This window comes from Drosophila montana, unplaced genomic scaffold (genome assembly GCF_035044405.1).
Source record: "Drosophila montana isolate Dmon_TW-CO22-7 unplaced genomic scaffold, ASM3504440v1 contig_2329_1, whole genome shotgun sequence".
Taxonomy (NCBI): domain Eukaryota; kingdom Metazoa; phylum Arthropoda; class Insecta; order Diptera; family Drosophilidae; genus Drosophila; species Drosophila montana.
Genome location: NW_026997212.1, coordinates 1 through 14,759, shown reverse-complemented (window position 1 = coordinate 14,759; position 14,759 = coordinate 1). Strand labels below are relative to the sequence as shown.

General features: G+C 43.7%; 1 protein-coding gene across 1 annotated transcript; it reads left to right on the top strand.

The window, feature by feature from the left end:
- Positions 1-13,169: 13,169 nt before the first annotated feature.
- Positions 13,170-14,639, top strand: LOC135427801 (uncharacterized; the record flags this gene model as incomplete). Its single annotated transcript, XM_064681406.1, has 1 exon — positions 13,170-14,639. A coding segment is annotated over exon 1 (1,470 nt), but the record flags the coding sequence as incomplete, so codon positions are not given.
- Between the last annotated feature and the right edge of the window lie 120 nt (positions 14,640-14,759).

The following is a 14,759-nucleotide window of genomic DNA, read 5'->3' as shown; positions in this document are numbered from 1 at the left end:
GCTGGATCGAACAGTTTGGCAATCTGTGAAAGGACTTCACGTTTGGAGACGGACTGTTTGGTTGTTAGTTCGGATGGAGCGAAAAAGAACTTTCCATCTGATCCCGAGAGTCTTTGCCGAACAGGCCTCCTCGACATCGTGCTGTTACGTGAAGAAGGATGAAACATAATAAACATTAATTATGCGGCTTTATACGGATGGTCCACAGACCTGTGGATCTAGGATTCTAGTCTCAACTGGAGATTCTACTTGATGAAAAATAGAGACTAGGTTCTATCGGGAGCAGGATAAGCTTAGAGTTAGGTCTCTTGGAGACACCTCGGGCTATTAGCAATTGACCACTCGAACTCTTTGGTCGTCGCCAGAATACGTCCTTTGGATTCGACCAAGACGCCAGTCATTAACTGGAAGATTATCTTCTTTAATAATGACTAGATCGTCCCGTTGTAAGTCTCGCGTTGGAGTTTGCCATTTGTTTCTGTTTTGCAATTCGAACAGATACTCGTGTTTTCAACGGAGGCAGAACTGTTGTTGCGAAGCCTTCAAGCGCTGCCAGCGATTGATGATGGACATGGCGCTTTCCTTGATATCTGGTTCTGCGACTGAAAGTTGAGGTCCCCCGACTAGGAAATGTCCGAGAGTTAGAGCCAAGAGATCAGTAGGATCTTCCGACATGGGAGAAATCGGTATTGAATTCAGGCATGCTTCAACTTTGGATAGGAGCGAGGAGAACTCATCGAACGTGTATTTTAAGGACGATGTGGTCTTATAAAATATAGTTTTAAAACTCTTCACACCTGCTACTCCGACGAAAGTTTTGCCGTTGTCGGATTGCATTCGACATAGACACCCCCGTCGTTCCGCAAATCTCGTAAATGCCGCTAGGAATTTTTCCGTAGTCAGGTCCGATGTGACCTCGAGATGAATGGCTTTGGTGGTGAAGAACACAAAATCACACACGTAGCCTTTTGTAATAAGGCAGGCGTGACCGGTGTAATTTGTAATCTCGAAGGGGCCTGCAAAATCGACTCCTGTGTGAGTGAATGACCGAGAAAATGTGACTCCCATGCTCAAGCAAGTGAGCTCAAGCGAGTGTACTTATTTCTGTATGAGGAGAATGAGTTTTTCTTGTGCATAAGAAATCTCGTTGCTGTCAAGTTCGTTTTTTATCGGAAGCGACAATCTTTTGCAACGCTTAACGAAATAGAAAATGGACGCAAGGATCGGTCGAACCTGGAGAAGCGTTAGGGAATGAGGGAGACGTTTTTGCGAGGTTTACTTTAATCGCCCGTTGCTCTATTGTCGTATCAGGGAGGGGTTCAGATAGAATGGGCCATTGGTTCTGGGGTAGGCGAAATCACACTGGCCCGTGCTACCACAACTCGTTATTGTGCTTGTGGGGGGCACCTCTGCTAGCTAGGTCAGCGCAACTGTACTCGGATCGTACATGGGACCATTTATTGGAGTCGGTGGCCTGAGTAATTTTTGCCAATCTGTTTGCTACAAAGGTAGTCCAGGCGCATGGTGGCTTATGAAGCCAGGCTAGCACAATTGTGGAATCTGTCCAGTAGAACCAGTCGCCGCCAGCGGAAGGTAGCTGGGGACTGAGTGCAGCGGATAACTCGGACAGAAGTGCTGCTCCGCACAGCTCTAGTCGTGGCAAGAATACCGTCTTGACCGGAGCGACTCTCGTTTTTGCTGTTAGGAGATGTACTGGGATGCGATCTTGTATCTCAATACGCACGTAAATGGCAGCCCCGTATGCCGCTGCGAAGCATCACAAAACCCGTGGTATTGAATAGTCCCCTGTGGGCGGAATTCGACCCATCTAGGGATGCGAATCGCACTGAGGCTCGGATACTCTTGCAGAAATAAATTCCACTTACTGAGAAGACTCTCAGGTAGCGTATCGTTCCAGCCCGGTTCTTGGAGCCAGATCTCCTGCATGTATATTTTTGCCTGAATAATGACTGGACCCAGCCAACCTGCTGGATCGAACAGTTTGGCAATCTGTGAAAGGACTTCACGTTTGGAGACGGACTGTTTGGTTGTTAGTTCGGATGGAGCGAAAAAGAACTTTCCATCTGATCCCGAGAGTCTTTGCCGAACAGGCCTCCTCGACATCGTGCTGTTACGTGAAGAAGGATGAAACATAATAAACATTAATTATGCGGCTTTATACGGATGGTCCACAGACCTGTGGATCTAGGATTCTAGTCTCAACTGGAGATTCTACTTGATGAAAAATAGAGACTAGGTTCTATCGGGAGCAGGATAAGCTTAGAGTTAGGTCTCTTGGAGACACCTCGGGCTATTAGCAATTGACCACTCGAACTCTTTGGTCGTCGCCAGAATACGTCCTTTGGATTCGACCAAGACGCCAGTCATTAACTGGAAGATTATCTTCTTTAATAATGACTAGATCGTCCCGTTGTAAGTCTCGCGTTGGAGTTTGCCATTTGTTTCTGTTTTGCAATTCGAACAGATACTCGTGTTTTCAACGGAGGCAGAACTGTTGTTGCGAAGCCTTCAAGCGCTGCCAGCGATTGATGATGGACATGGCGCTTTCCTTGATATCTGGTTCTGCGACTGAAAGTTGAGGTCCCCCGACTAGGAAATGTCCGAGAGTTAGAGCCAAGAGATCAGTAGGATCTTCCGACATGGGAGAAATCGGTATTGAATTCAGGCATGCTTCAACTTTGGATAGGAGCGAGGAGAACTCATCGAACGTGTATTTTAAGGACGATGTGGTCTTATAAAATAAAGTTTTAAAACTCTTCACACCTGCTACTCCGACGAAAGTTTTGCCGTTGTCGGATTGCATTCGACATGGACACCCCCGTCGTTCCGCAAATCTCGTAAATGCCGCTAGGAATTTTTCCGTAGTCAGGTCCGATGTGACCTCGAGATGAATGGCTTTGGTGGTGAAGAACACAAAATCACACACGTAGTCTTTTGTAATAAGGCAGGCGTGACCGGTGTAATTTGTAATCTCGAAGGGGCCTGCAAAATCGACTCCTGTGTGAGTGAATGACCGAAAAAATGTGACTCCCATGCTCAAGCAAGTGAGCTCAAGCGAGTGTACTTATTTCTGTATGAGGAGAATGAGTTTTTCTTGTGCATAAGAAATCTCGTTGCTGTCAAGTTCGTTTTTTATCGGAAGCGACAATCTTTTGCAACGCTTGACGAAATAGAAAATGGACGCAAGGATCGGTCGAACCTGGAGAAGCGTTAGGGAATGAGGGAGACGTTTTTGCGAGGTTTACTTTAATCGCCCGTTGCTCTATTGTCGTATCAGGGAGGGGTTCAGATAGAATGGGCCATTGGTTCTGGGGTAGGCGAAATCACACTGGCCCGTGCTACCACAACTCGTTATTGTGCTTGTGGGGGGGCACCTCTGCTAGCTAGGTCAGCGCAACTGTACCTGGATCGTACATGGGACCATTTATTGGAGTCGGTGGCCTGAGTAATTTTTGCCAATCTGTTTGCTACAAAGGTAGTCCAGGCGCATGGTGGCTTATGAAGCCAGGCTAGCACAATTGTGGAATCTGTCCAGTAGAACCAGCCGCCGCCAGCGGAAGGTAGCTGGGGACTGAGTGCAGCGGATAACTCGGACAGAAGTGCTGCTCCGCACAGCTCTAGTCGTGGCAAGAATACCGTCTTGACCGGAGCGACTCTCGTTTTTGCTGTTAGGAGATGTACTGGGATGCGATCTTGTATCTCAATGCGCACGTAAATGGCAGCCCCGTATGGCCGCTGCGAAGCGTCACAAAACTCGTGGTATTGAATAGTGCCATGTGGGCGAAATTCGACCCATCTAGGAATGCGAATCGCACTGAGGCCCGGATGCTCTTGCAGAAATAAATTCCACTTACTGATAAGACTCTCAGGTAGCCCAGTTCTTGGAGCCAGATCTCCTGCATGAATATATTTGCCTGAACAATGACTGGACCTACCCAACCTGCTGGATCGAACCGTTTGGCAATCTGTGATACGACTTCACGTTTGGAGACGGACTGCTTGGTTGTTAGCTCAGATGGAGCGAAAAAGAACTAATCGGTGTCAGCTTTCCATCTGATCCCGAGAGTCTTTGCCGAACAGGCCTCCTCGATCTCTAAGAAGTCGGCGCGAAGCAAGTGGTCCTTGGGAATCGCTCTTAGCAAGTCCTTTTCATTGGATGTCCATTTTCGCAAGGGGTACCCGGCAGATTCAAGGGCTTTGCGGAGTTCTGCAATTGCTTGACCTGCTGTTGATTTGGAATGGGCTCCCGCTAGTACATCGTCGACATACATATTGTTTGCGATAATGTGGCTTGCTAAGGGATAGAGCGAACGAACGTCGGTGACCTAAGTAATTTTCGACACTCTGTTTGCCACAAATGTAGTCCACGCGCATGGGGGCATATAAACCTAGCACTATTGGGGAATCTCTCGGCATTTATTAGTTTTACTATGCTCCTTACATATATGCAAAATCCAACGATATCATATAGCTGCCATAGGAACGATCGGTCGAAAAATAAGTTGTTGTATGGAATTTTTTTTGTTTTTGAAGATATCTTGATCAAACTCGGTATTTATTAATTTTAGTTTTACTATGCTCCTCATATATATACAAAATCCTATCAACATCGGACTTGTATATCATATAGCTGCCATAGGAACGATCGGTCGAAAAGTAGGTTCTTGTATGGAAAACATTTTTGTTTTTCAAGATATCTTGATCAAACTCGGCATTTATCAGTTTTCCTATATTCCTGAATGTAGAATCTAACTATGTCCATAAATTTTTGTCTTGTATCAAGTGCTAATTCTATTGATATGCTGGGAAACAAAGATACTACGTCAATTGATACTAATGTTTCTTTTTCTTTAATATGGGAATTGTTAACTCTGTCTTTAACATCTACCGCGTTCTTAATGTTGTACCTAGAGTCCATTATCAGATTTTTTAATATTTGTATTATGTATTTGCACAGCCCGTAAGATGGGGATCCGATGGAGGAACATATTGGTCTCAGTGGTGTTCCTTCCTTGTGTATTTTTGGTAGTCCATATATCCTCGGAGTTACCGAGGAAATAAGACCCATCCTGAATAATTGTACCACGAATTTGTTATCCTTTGTCTGTAGTCTTCTGTAGTCGGTTCTATACGCGCAAAAATCGTCTAAGATATTTGTCATTTTATTTTATAATCATCCAATATAAGCCACAATTGAAACCAATTGACTTTATGAGAATACACAAATATTCTATAACTCAATAAGATAAGATGTACTGTAGAAAATTTCATCAAGATGGGTTCAGAAACATAATTATTAAAGAAAATGTGTTTTGCCATTCCTTGTATCAGCGGCAGCAAGCCAATAATTTCAGTATACATGTACACACACACACATTCATGGGCGTCTGCTTTGAGTTCTATCAACAGCATTGCAATTCCGATTGTATTGTTTTCTGTGCTGCTATTATAATTCGTTTTTTACTCATTAAGACTATATTATTGGTGTGGCTGTTTGGTAGAGGCAGCGGCAAGTAGTGCGCTATGTTGCGATTTCGAACCCTTTCGAGAAGACTAATTTTTTTTTTTTGGCTTGTCTGGCTGTTGAGTTGCGAGTTCGAACGCTGCCAAGGGAACTTTTTTTTTAAATTTATCTAGGGTATCCCCTAGTCGGGGCCTCCCGACTAGAACCTCTTACTTGCTTAATTTAGGCGTTAATGGTTTTACTATATCAGCGAAATTTCGTATAAACTTCCGATACAAGCCACATAGTCCTAGAAACTTTATTAAATTGCTTGTATTTTGTTTTATACGTTTAGTTGTGATGATGTGACTGAGAAATTCAGTTGGTTTTCTCATGAACTCGTATTTATCCAACTTTAGTTTTATGTAGGCTTTTCTAAGCTGCTCAAATACTTTTGGTAACGACAAAATGTGTTCTTCCAATGATGTGGACTTTCTTAACACCAAATGGCGTGCGTGTGTACTCGTAATGGCCATGTTAGGTCAAGAATGCGGTCTTGGGTATTAAAGGAGGATCAATTTTTTGGCTAGATAAATGGTTGTGAAACTTTCTCTAATATTTCATCGATGATCGGGATAGGATATTTATCATCAATGGTAAATTCATTGAGGTTGCGGTATTCTATGACTAACCAGAATTTTTGCTTGCCAGATGCATTTTATTTCTTCTGGTTAGCAGTAGGGAGATTTAGATTAACGTTATAGTAGGGAGTCCTCAAAAGGCTTCAGGGTGAACTCTGGTTGCTTTGCTACACACTTCTTGTGCGAACAAGAGAAGCAGGATCCGGACATTATCCACCCGAATACGGAATTTGAGCTCGGCAGAATTTGGCTCGGCAGGACGCCTTGGAGAATGAGGTCTGGATAAATGGAGGCCTTTGCAAGTGATGCGTCGATAAGACCCACCTTACAGCACGGGTCTAAAAGTGCCCGGGTGTTGCGGGTCGACTTGCCGGTCCCAAGACGGATCAGTGCTCTCGGGAGCACGGTCGTTCTGTTGTGCTCCATTAAGGTGGACAGTAAGATAGAGCCAGCTGACAAAGGCGACGCGGACGTGCTGAAGAAGTTGAAAAGTTAAGAACATTAATTATGCGGCTTTATACGGATGGTTGATCTGTGGATCTAGGATTCTAGTCTCTACTGGGGGTTGCATTGATGGAAAATTGAAGACCAGTTTCTACCGGGAGTAGGATCAGCTTCGAGATGGGTCTCCAGAGTCACTCGGACTTCTTGGTCGTCGCCAGAATACCCCCAGACGACCCTCATTAACTGGAAGATTATCTTCTTTGATTTGATAATGACTAGGTCGTCACGTTGGAGGTCTCGCGTTGGAGTTTGCCATTTGATTATTTTTTGCAATTTTTTGCCAATCTGTTTGCTACAAAGGTAGTCCAGGCGCATGGTGGCTTATGAAGCCAGGACAGAAGTGCTGCTCCGCACAGCTCTAGTCGTGGCAAGAATACCGTCTTGACCGGAGCGACTCTCGTTTTTGCTGTTAGGAGATGTACTGGGATGCGATCTTGTATCTCAATACGCACGTAAATGGCAGCCCCGTATGGCCGCTGCGAAGCGTCACAAAACTCGTGGTATTGAATAGTCCCCTGTGGGCGAAATTCGACCCATCTAGGGATGCGATTCGCACTGAGGCCCGGATGCTCTTGCAGAAATAAATTCCACTTACTGAGAAGACTCTCAGGTAGCCCAGTTCTTGGAGCCAGATCTCCTGCATGAATATATTTGCCTGAACAATGACTGGACCTACCCAACCTGCTGGATCGAACCGTTTGGCAATCTGTGATACGACTTCACGTTCGTTTGGAGATTGACTGCTTGGTTGTTAGCTCAGATGGAGCGAAAAAGAACTAATCGGTGTCAGCTTTCCATCTGATCCCGAGAGTCTTTGCCGAACAGGCCTCCTCGATCTCTAAGAAGTCGGTGCGAAGCACGTGGTCCTTGGGAATCGCTCTTAGCAAGTCCTTTTCATTGGATGTCCATTTTCGCAAGGGGAACCCCGGCAGATTCCAAGGGCTTTGCGGAGTTCTGCAATTGCTTGACCTGCTGTTGATTTGGAATGGGCTCCCGCTAGTACATCGTCGACATACATATTGTTTGCGATAATGTGGCTTGCTAAGGGATAGAGCGAACGAACGTCGGTGACCTAAGTAATTTTCGACACTCTGTTTGCCACAAATGTAGTCCACGCGCATGGGGGCATATGAACCTAGCACTATTGGGTAATCTCTCGGCATTTATTAGTTTTACTATGCTCCTTACATATATGCAAAATCCAACGATATCATATAGCTGCCATAGGAACGATCGGTCAAAACATAAGAAGTTGTTGTATGGAATTTTTTTTGTTTTTGAAAGATATCTTGATCAAACTCGGTATTTATTAATTTTAGTTTTACTATGCTCCTCATATATATACAAAATCCTATCAACATCGGACTTGTATATCATATAGCTGCCATAGGAACGATCGGTCGAAAAGTAGGTTCTTGTATGGAAAACATTTTTGTTTTTCAAGATATCTTGATCAAACTCGGCATTTATCAGTTTTCCTATATTCCTGAATGTAGAATCTAACTATGTCCATAAATTTTTGTCTTGTATCAAGTGCTAATTCTATTGATATGCTGGGAAACAAAGATACTACGTCAATTGATACTAATGTTTCTTTTTCTTTAATATGGGAATTGTTAACTCTGTCTTTAACATCTACCGCGTTCTTAATGTTGTACCTAGAGTCCATTATCAGATTTTTTAATATTTGTATTATGTATTTGCACAGCCCGTAAGATGGGGATCCGATGGAGGAACATATTGGTCTCAGTGGTGTTCCTTCCTTGTGTAGTATTTTTGTAGTTACCGAGGAAATAAGACCCATCCTGAATAATTGTACCACGAATTTGTTATCCTTTGTCTGTAGTCTTCTGTAGTCGGTTCTATACGCGCAAAAATCGTCTAAAATATTTGTCATTTTATTTTATAATCATCCAATATAAGCCACAATTGAAACCAATTGACTTTATGAGAACACACAAATATTCTATAACTCAATAAGATAAGATGTACTGTAGAAAATTTCATCAAGATGGGTTCAGAAACATAATTATTAAAGAAAATGTGTTTTGCCATTCCTTGTATCAGCGGCAGCAAGCCAATAATTTCAGTATACATGTACACACACACACATTCATGGGCGTCTGCTTTGAGTTCTATCAACAGCATTGCAATTCCGATTGTGTTGTTTTCTGTGCTGCTATTATAATTCGTTTTTTACTCATTAAGACTATATTATTGGTGTGGCTGTTTGGTAGAGGCAGCGGCAAGTAGTGCGCTATGTTGCGATTTCGAACCCTTTCGAGAAGACACTAATTTTTTTTTTTTGGCTTGTCTGGCTGTTGAGTTGCGAGTTCGAACGCTGCCAAGGGAACTTTTTTTTTAAATTTATCTAGGGTATCCCCTAGTCGGGGCCTCCCGACTAGAACCTCTTACTTGCTTAATTTAGGCGTTAATGGTTTTACTATATCAGCGAAATTTCGTATAAACTTCCGATACAAGCCACATAGTCCTAGAAACTTTATTAAATTGCTTGTATTTTGTTTTATACGTTTAGTTGTGATGATGTGACTGAGAAATTCAGTTGGTTTTCTCATGAACTCGTATTTATCCAACTTTAGTTTTATGTAGGCTTTTCTAAGCTGCTCAAATACTTTTGGTAACGACAAAATGTGTTCTTCCAATGATGTGGACTTTCTTAACACCAAATGGCGTGCGTGTGTACTCGTAATGGCCATGTTAGGTCAAGAATGCGGTCTTGGGTATTAAAGGAGGATCAATTTTTTGGCTAGATAAATGGTTGTGAAACTTTCTCTAATATTTCATCGATTGATCGGGATAGGATATTTATCATCAATGGTAAATTCATTGAGGTTGCGGTATTCTATGACTAACCAGAATTTTTGCTTGCCAGATGCATTTTTTTTCTTCTGGTTAGCAGTAGGGAGATTTAGATTAACGTTATAGTAGGGAGTCCTCAAAAGGCTTCAGGGTGAACTCTGGTTGCTTTGCTACACACTTCTTGTGCGAACATGCCGACCGCCTTGCAGTTTTTGCAAAAAAAAAAGAGAAGCAGGATCCGGACATTATCCACCCGAATACGGAATTTGAGCTCGGCAGAATTTGGCTCGGCAGGACGCCTTGGAGAATGAGGTCGGGATAAATGGAGGCCTTTGCAAGTGATGCGTCGATAAGACCCACCTTACAGCACGGGTCTAAAAGTGCCCGGGTGTTGCGGGTCGACTTGCCGGTCCCAAGACGGATCAGTGCTCTCGGGAGCACGGTCGTTCTGTTGTGCTCCATTAAGGTGGACAGTAAGATAGAGCCAGCTGACAAAGGCGACGCGGACGTGCTGAAGAAGTTGAAAAGTTAAGAACATTAATTATGCGGCTTTATACGGATGGTTGATCTGTGGATCTAGGATTCTAGTCTCTACTGGGGGTTGCATTGATGGAAAATTGAAGACCAGTTTCTACCGGGAGTAGGATCAGCTTCGAGATGGGTCTCCAGAGTCACTCGGACTTCTTGGTCGTCGCCAGAATACCCCCAGACGACCCTCATTAACTGGAAGATTATCTTCTTTGATAATGACTAGGTCGTCACGTTGGAGGTCTCGCGTTGGAGTTTGCCATTTGATTATTTTTTGCAATTTTTTGCCAATCTGTTTGCTACAAAGGTAGTCCAGGCGCATGGTGGCTTATGAAGCCAGGACAGAAGTGCTGCTCCGCACAGCTCTAGATGGAGCGAAAAAGAACTAATCGGTGTCAGCTTTCCATCTGATCCCGAGAGTCTTTGCCGAACAGGCCTCCTCGATCTCTAAGAAGTCGGCGCGAAGCAAGTGGTCCTTGGGAATCGCTCTTAGCAAGTTCCTTTTCATTGGATGTCCATTTTCGCAAGGGGTACCCGGCAGATTCAAGGGCTTTGCGGAGTTCTGCAATTGCTAGACCTGCTGTTGATTTGGAATGGGCTCCCGCTAGTACGTCGTCGACATACATATTGTTTGCGATAATGTGGCTTGCTAAGGGATAGAGCGAACGAACGTCGGTGACCTAAGTAATTTTCGACACTCTGTTTGCCACAAATGTAGTCCACGCGCATGGGGGCATATGAACCTAGCACTATTGGGGAATCTCTCGGCATTTATTAGTTTTACTATGCTCCTTACATATATGCAAAATCCAACGATATCATATAGCTGCCATAGGAACGATCGGTCGAAAAATAAGTTGTTGTATGGAATTTTTTTTGTTTTTGAAGATATCTTGATCAAACTCGGTATTTATTAATTTTAGTTTTACTATGCTCCTCATATATATACAAAATCCTATCAACATCGGACTTGTATATCATATAGCTGCCATAGGAACGATCGGTCGAAAAGTAGGTTCTTGTATGGAAAACATTTTTGTTTTTCAAGATATCTTGATCAAACTCGGCATTTATCAGTTTTCCTATATTCCTCATATATATGCAAAATCCTATCAACATCGGACTACTATATCATACAGCTGCCATAGGACCGATCGCTCGAAAAACAAATTGTTGAACATTTTTTTTGTTTTTCAAGCCTTTGGAAAAATTCACCTAAGTCGAGAGTTCCATTAGTATTAAGGTCGCAGATCTCAATTCTTGCAACAGTCCTTTTATCATGCCTTAACAGGCATAACATAATTATTATGTGCAAGGTCACTATTTTTTATATCGTCGTTTTTGATGACGTCATAATTGTAAATATTTTACGGTTATTCTAGATAACGCATCTGCATCAAAGTTATCTTTTCCCTTGAGATATTTTACAGTAAATTCATACTCTTCTAAATCTAGCCTCATTTTAGCCTCTCTCCACTGTAGAGATACTTACTGTTCGGTCATATACCTCATATATACATTAGTCAGGGTATCAATAGCAATGTCAAAGCAGATTATATTAAGATTATGTTAATTCTCTTTTATTTGAATGTCATAAGCACTCATACACATGTACGAAGTCTCGCTCTCTTTCGAACTCTGTAATTGCTCGGTCCCTTTAATCTTAATTTATGTTAAGAAATCAGTTCTGTAAGCATCATCATAGAAGTCAGTCGTGTTGCTCATCAATTTGTAAAACCTTTATTAAAACTTCATACCATCTACACACGCCCACTTGAGATAAGATTCTAAAAAGGTCAAAAAAACGCTTTTGATCCAACATTTTGGCGCCCAACATTGGGGCTAGTGTGTGGAAATTGACGGCATATCGTTGCGTGTCGTGTTTGACGCCTCGTGCACTTCATCGTCCCAGCATTCATTGAATGATTTGCTCCTCGTTGGCCCAACACTCCAAGAAGATCTGCATATACTTCTCCTTCGGACATTACGAAAATGTATAGACAAGTTTTAGTCAGCCCAGTGGATCGGAAATTTCAATATATCTTTTTGGAGAGCATCCCCTGACGCTGATTTGCAGACCTTTGAGCTAAATACAGTGACGTATGGAACGGCCTCGGCCCCATACTTAGCAGTTCGCAGTTTGCAATATCTGGCAGATCTGCATGTGAACGAGTTTCCCATTGGCGCATCCATTGTAAAATCATCGTTTTATGTTGATGATCTGCTATGCGGAGCAAACGAGCTCATCGAGTTGCAGAACATCAAACACGAGGTCACCGAGATACTTCGCCGAGGACACTTCCAATTGGTTAAGTGGCACTCCAATCATCCCGCCGTGAGGAACGACGAATCGGTAAAGGATTTAAACTTGGATGAAAACGCTGTCACTAGCGCACTTGGCTTAGCTTGGGATCAACGTCGTGAAGTGCTACTATTTGAATTTAAACCCAAAAAATTGTATTCAACATTCACAAAGAGGACTATTCTCTCGACTGCGTCTTCTCTGTTCGATCCAATAGGATTGCTGGCACCAATCATCATCGTCTCGAAAATCATCATACAGGAGCTATGGTTGCTAAAAAACTCGCCTGGGATGAATCTGTTCCGCAATCACTTCTACAAGCATGGAGAAACTGCGTAACGTCTCTCAAGGAATTGTCGTCGATCTCAGTACCCCGTTTTTGCTTGCAAGCTGAGCTCACAGACATACAACTGCACGCTTTCTGTGACGCATCAATACGTGCTTACGGCTGTTGCGTATATGTGCGTTTCACGGACTCGTATGGCAATGTCCAGGTTCAGCTTCTGACTGCTAAATCTCGGGTGGCTCCTGTCAAGAAGCTGACGCTTCCTCGATTAGAGTTAAGCGGAGCTCAACTTCTGAGTAAGTTATATACAACTGTCAAAAACATATTCATCGGCAAGCCGCACAGCGCGCATTTCTGGTCTGATTCGCAGATTGTCTTGCACTGGCTGCAACAACACTCTATCACCTTTTACATTTGTTGGAAATAGAGTATCCATTATACAAGGTCAAACAGCAGATGGAAAGTGGAGACATGTACCGTCAAAATTGAACCCTGCTGACATCGTGTCACTTGGATGGATGCCCAGCTAATGAGCTCCAGCAATCAATTTGGTTTACAGGACCTGCGTTTCTGCGTGATTCCGAGACTCAATGGCCCTGCCAACAATTCGACAATGATTTGGACATGGACATTATCGATGCTGAAAAACGGAAGTCTACATTTGCTGCAATTATCGAAAGTAATTCTATTCTGGACTGGCTGAACGGAACTAGTTCATACATTCGGGCGCTTCGAGTTATGGCATATATGTTCCGGTTTTACCATATTGCCAAAAAGGAACACCCTGTCGAAAGTTCGCCGCCATGCCCAGAAGAACTTCGCCACGCGTTGCACTGCATCATCAGGATCATCCAACAGCACTATTTCAAGGAAGATTTGCAATTGCTAAGGAAACAAAGAGATTTGAAAAGCAATCTGAAATTTCTCAGCCCCTTCATAGATGACTCTTCTGGATACGAGCTCATTAAGGTTGGCGGCAGACTCGAGCATGCTGATATCCCCTCTCGTCAAAGGCATCCTTTACTTGTTCCCAAGGAATCGCAATTTGTCCACAATTATGTTCGGCATCTTCACTTGCGCAATTACCATGCAGGACCAAAGGCATTAGTTGGACTGCTGCGGCTTCAATTCTGGGTCATAAACGCAAGAGCTTTAGCACGCAGCATTGTTCGTTCTTGTGTACACTGTGTCAGATATCGTCCAGTTCTACTTCGTCAAGTCATGGGTTCCCTGCCACCTGAGCGCTTATCCACAGACAAGCCATTTCGCCACGTTGGAGTCGACTTCTGCGGTCCAGTGAACACCTATCTTCGAATACGTGGCAAGGGTCCCACAAAATCCTATATCGCCATATATGTCTGCATGGCCGTAAAGGCCGTTCACATTGAAATCGTGTCAGATCTTTCAACGAATAAGTTTTTGGAATCGTTGAAACGCATGGTTGCCCGTCGTGGACCAGTATCGCACATCTATTGTGACAACGCCACAAATTTTGTCGGAGCATCCAACAAGCTACTCGAGTTAAAGAAGTTCATGTTCAACACTAGCACTCAAGATGCTATCCTATCATATTGTTCCTCTGAAGAGATAACCTTTCATTTCATTCCACCTAGGGCTCCACACTTTGGCGGTCTTTGGGAGGCCGCTGTCAAGAGCGCAAAGGGTCTGCTGGTGCGTACCCTCGCTAACACCCGGTTCACCTTTGAGGAACTGAACACCGCAGTCGTTGAGATAGAAGCAGTACTCAACTCTCGCCCGCTGTCACCGCTATCATCTGATCCCAACGACTTCAGCGCTCTCACTGCAGGACACTTTCTAAATGGAGATGCACCGCGCGCTTTGCCCGAGCGTGAGATTATCACCAACAACATCTCCAACTTGGATCGTTACGAGCAGATCACAGCTGTTAAACAGCAATTCTGGCGTCGTTGGTCTGCGGAGTATGTGAACGAGCTTCGAGCCAGGACAAAGTGGACTTCGGGGTCCCCAAATCTCACAGTTGACTCTATGGTCATCATACATGAGGACAACACACCGCCATTACACTGGAAATTAGGGCGTGTTGAGTCTGTTGTGAGTGGCAAAGATGACCGGGTTCGTGTCGCATATATTCGCACTGCCTCTGGACTCTGTTGCCGGCCAGTACATAAGCTGGCTGTTCTACCTGTCTCTTGAAAGATAATTCTTTCAAGGCGGCCGGGATGTTCGGTCATA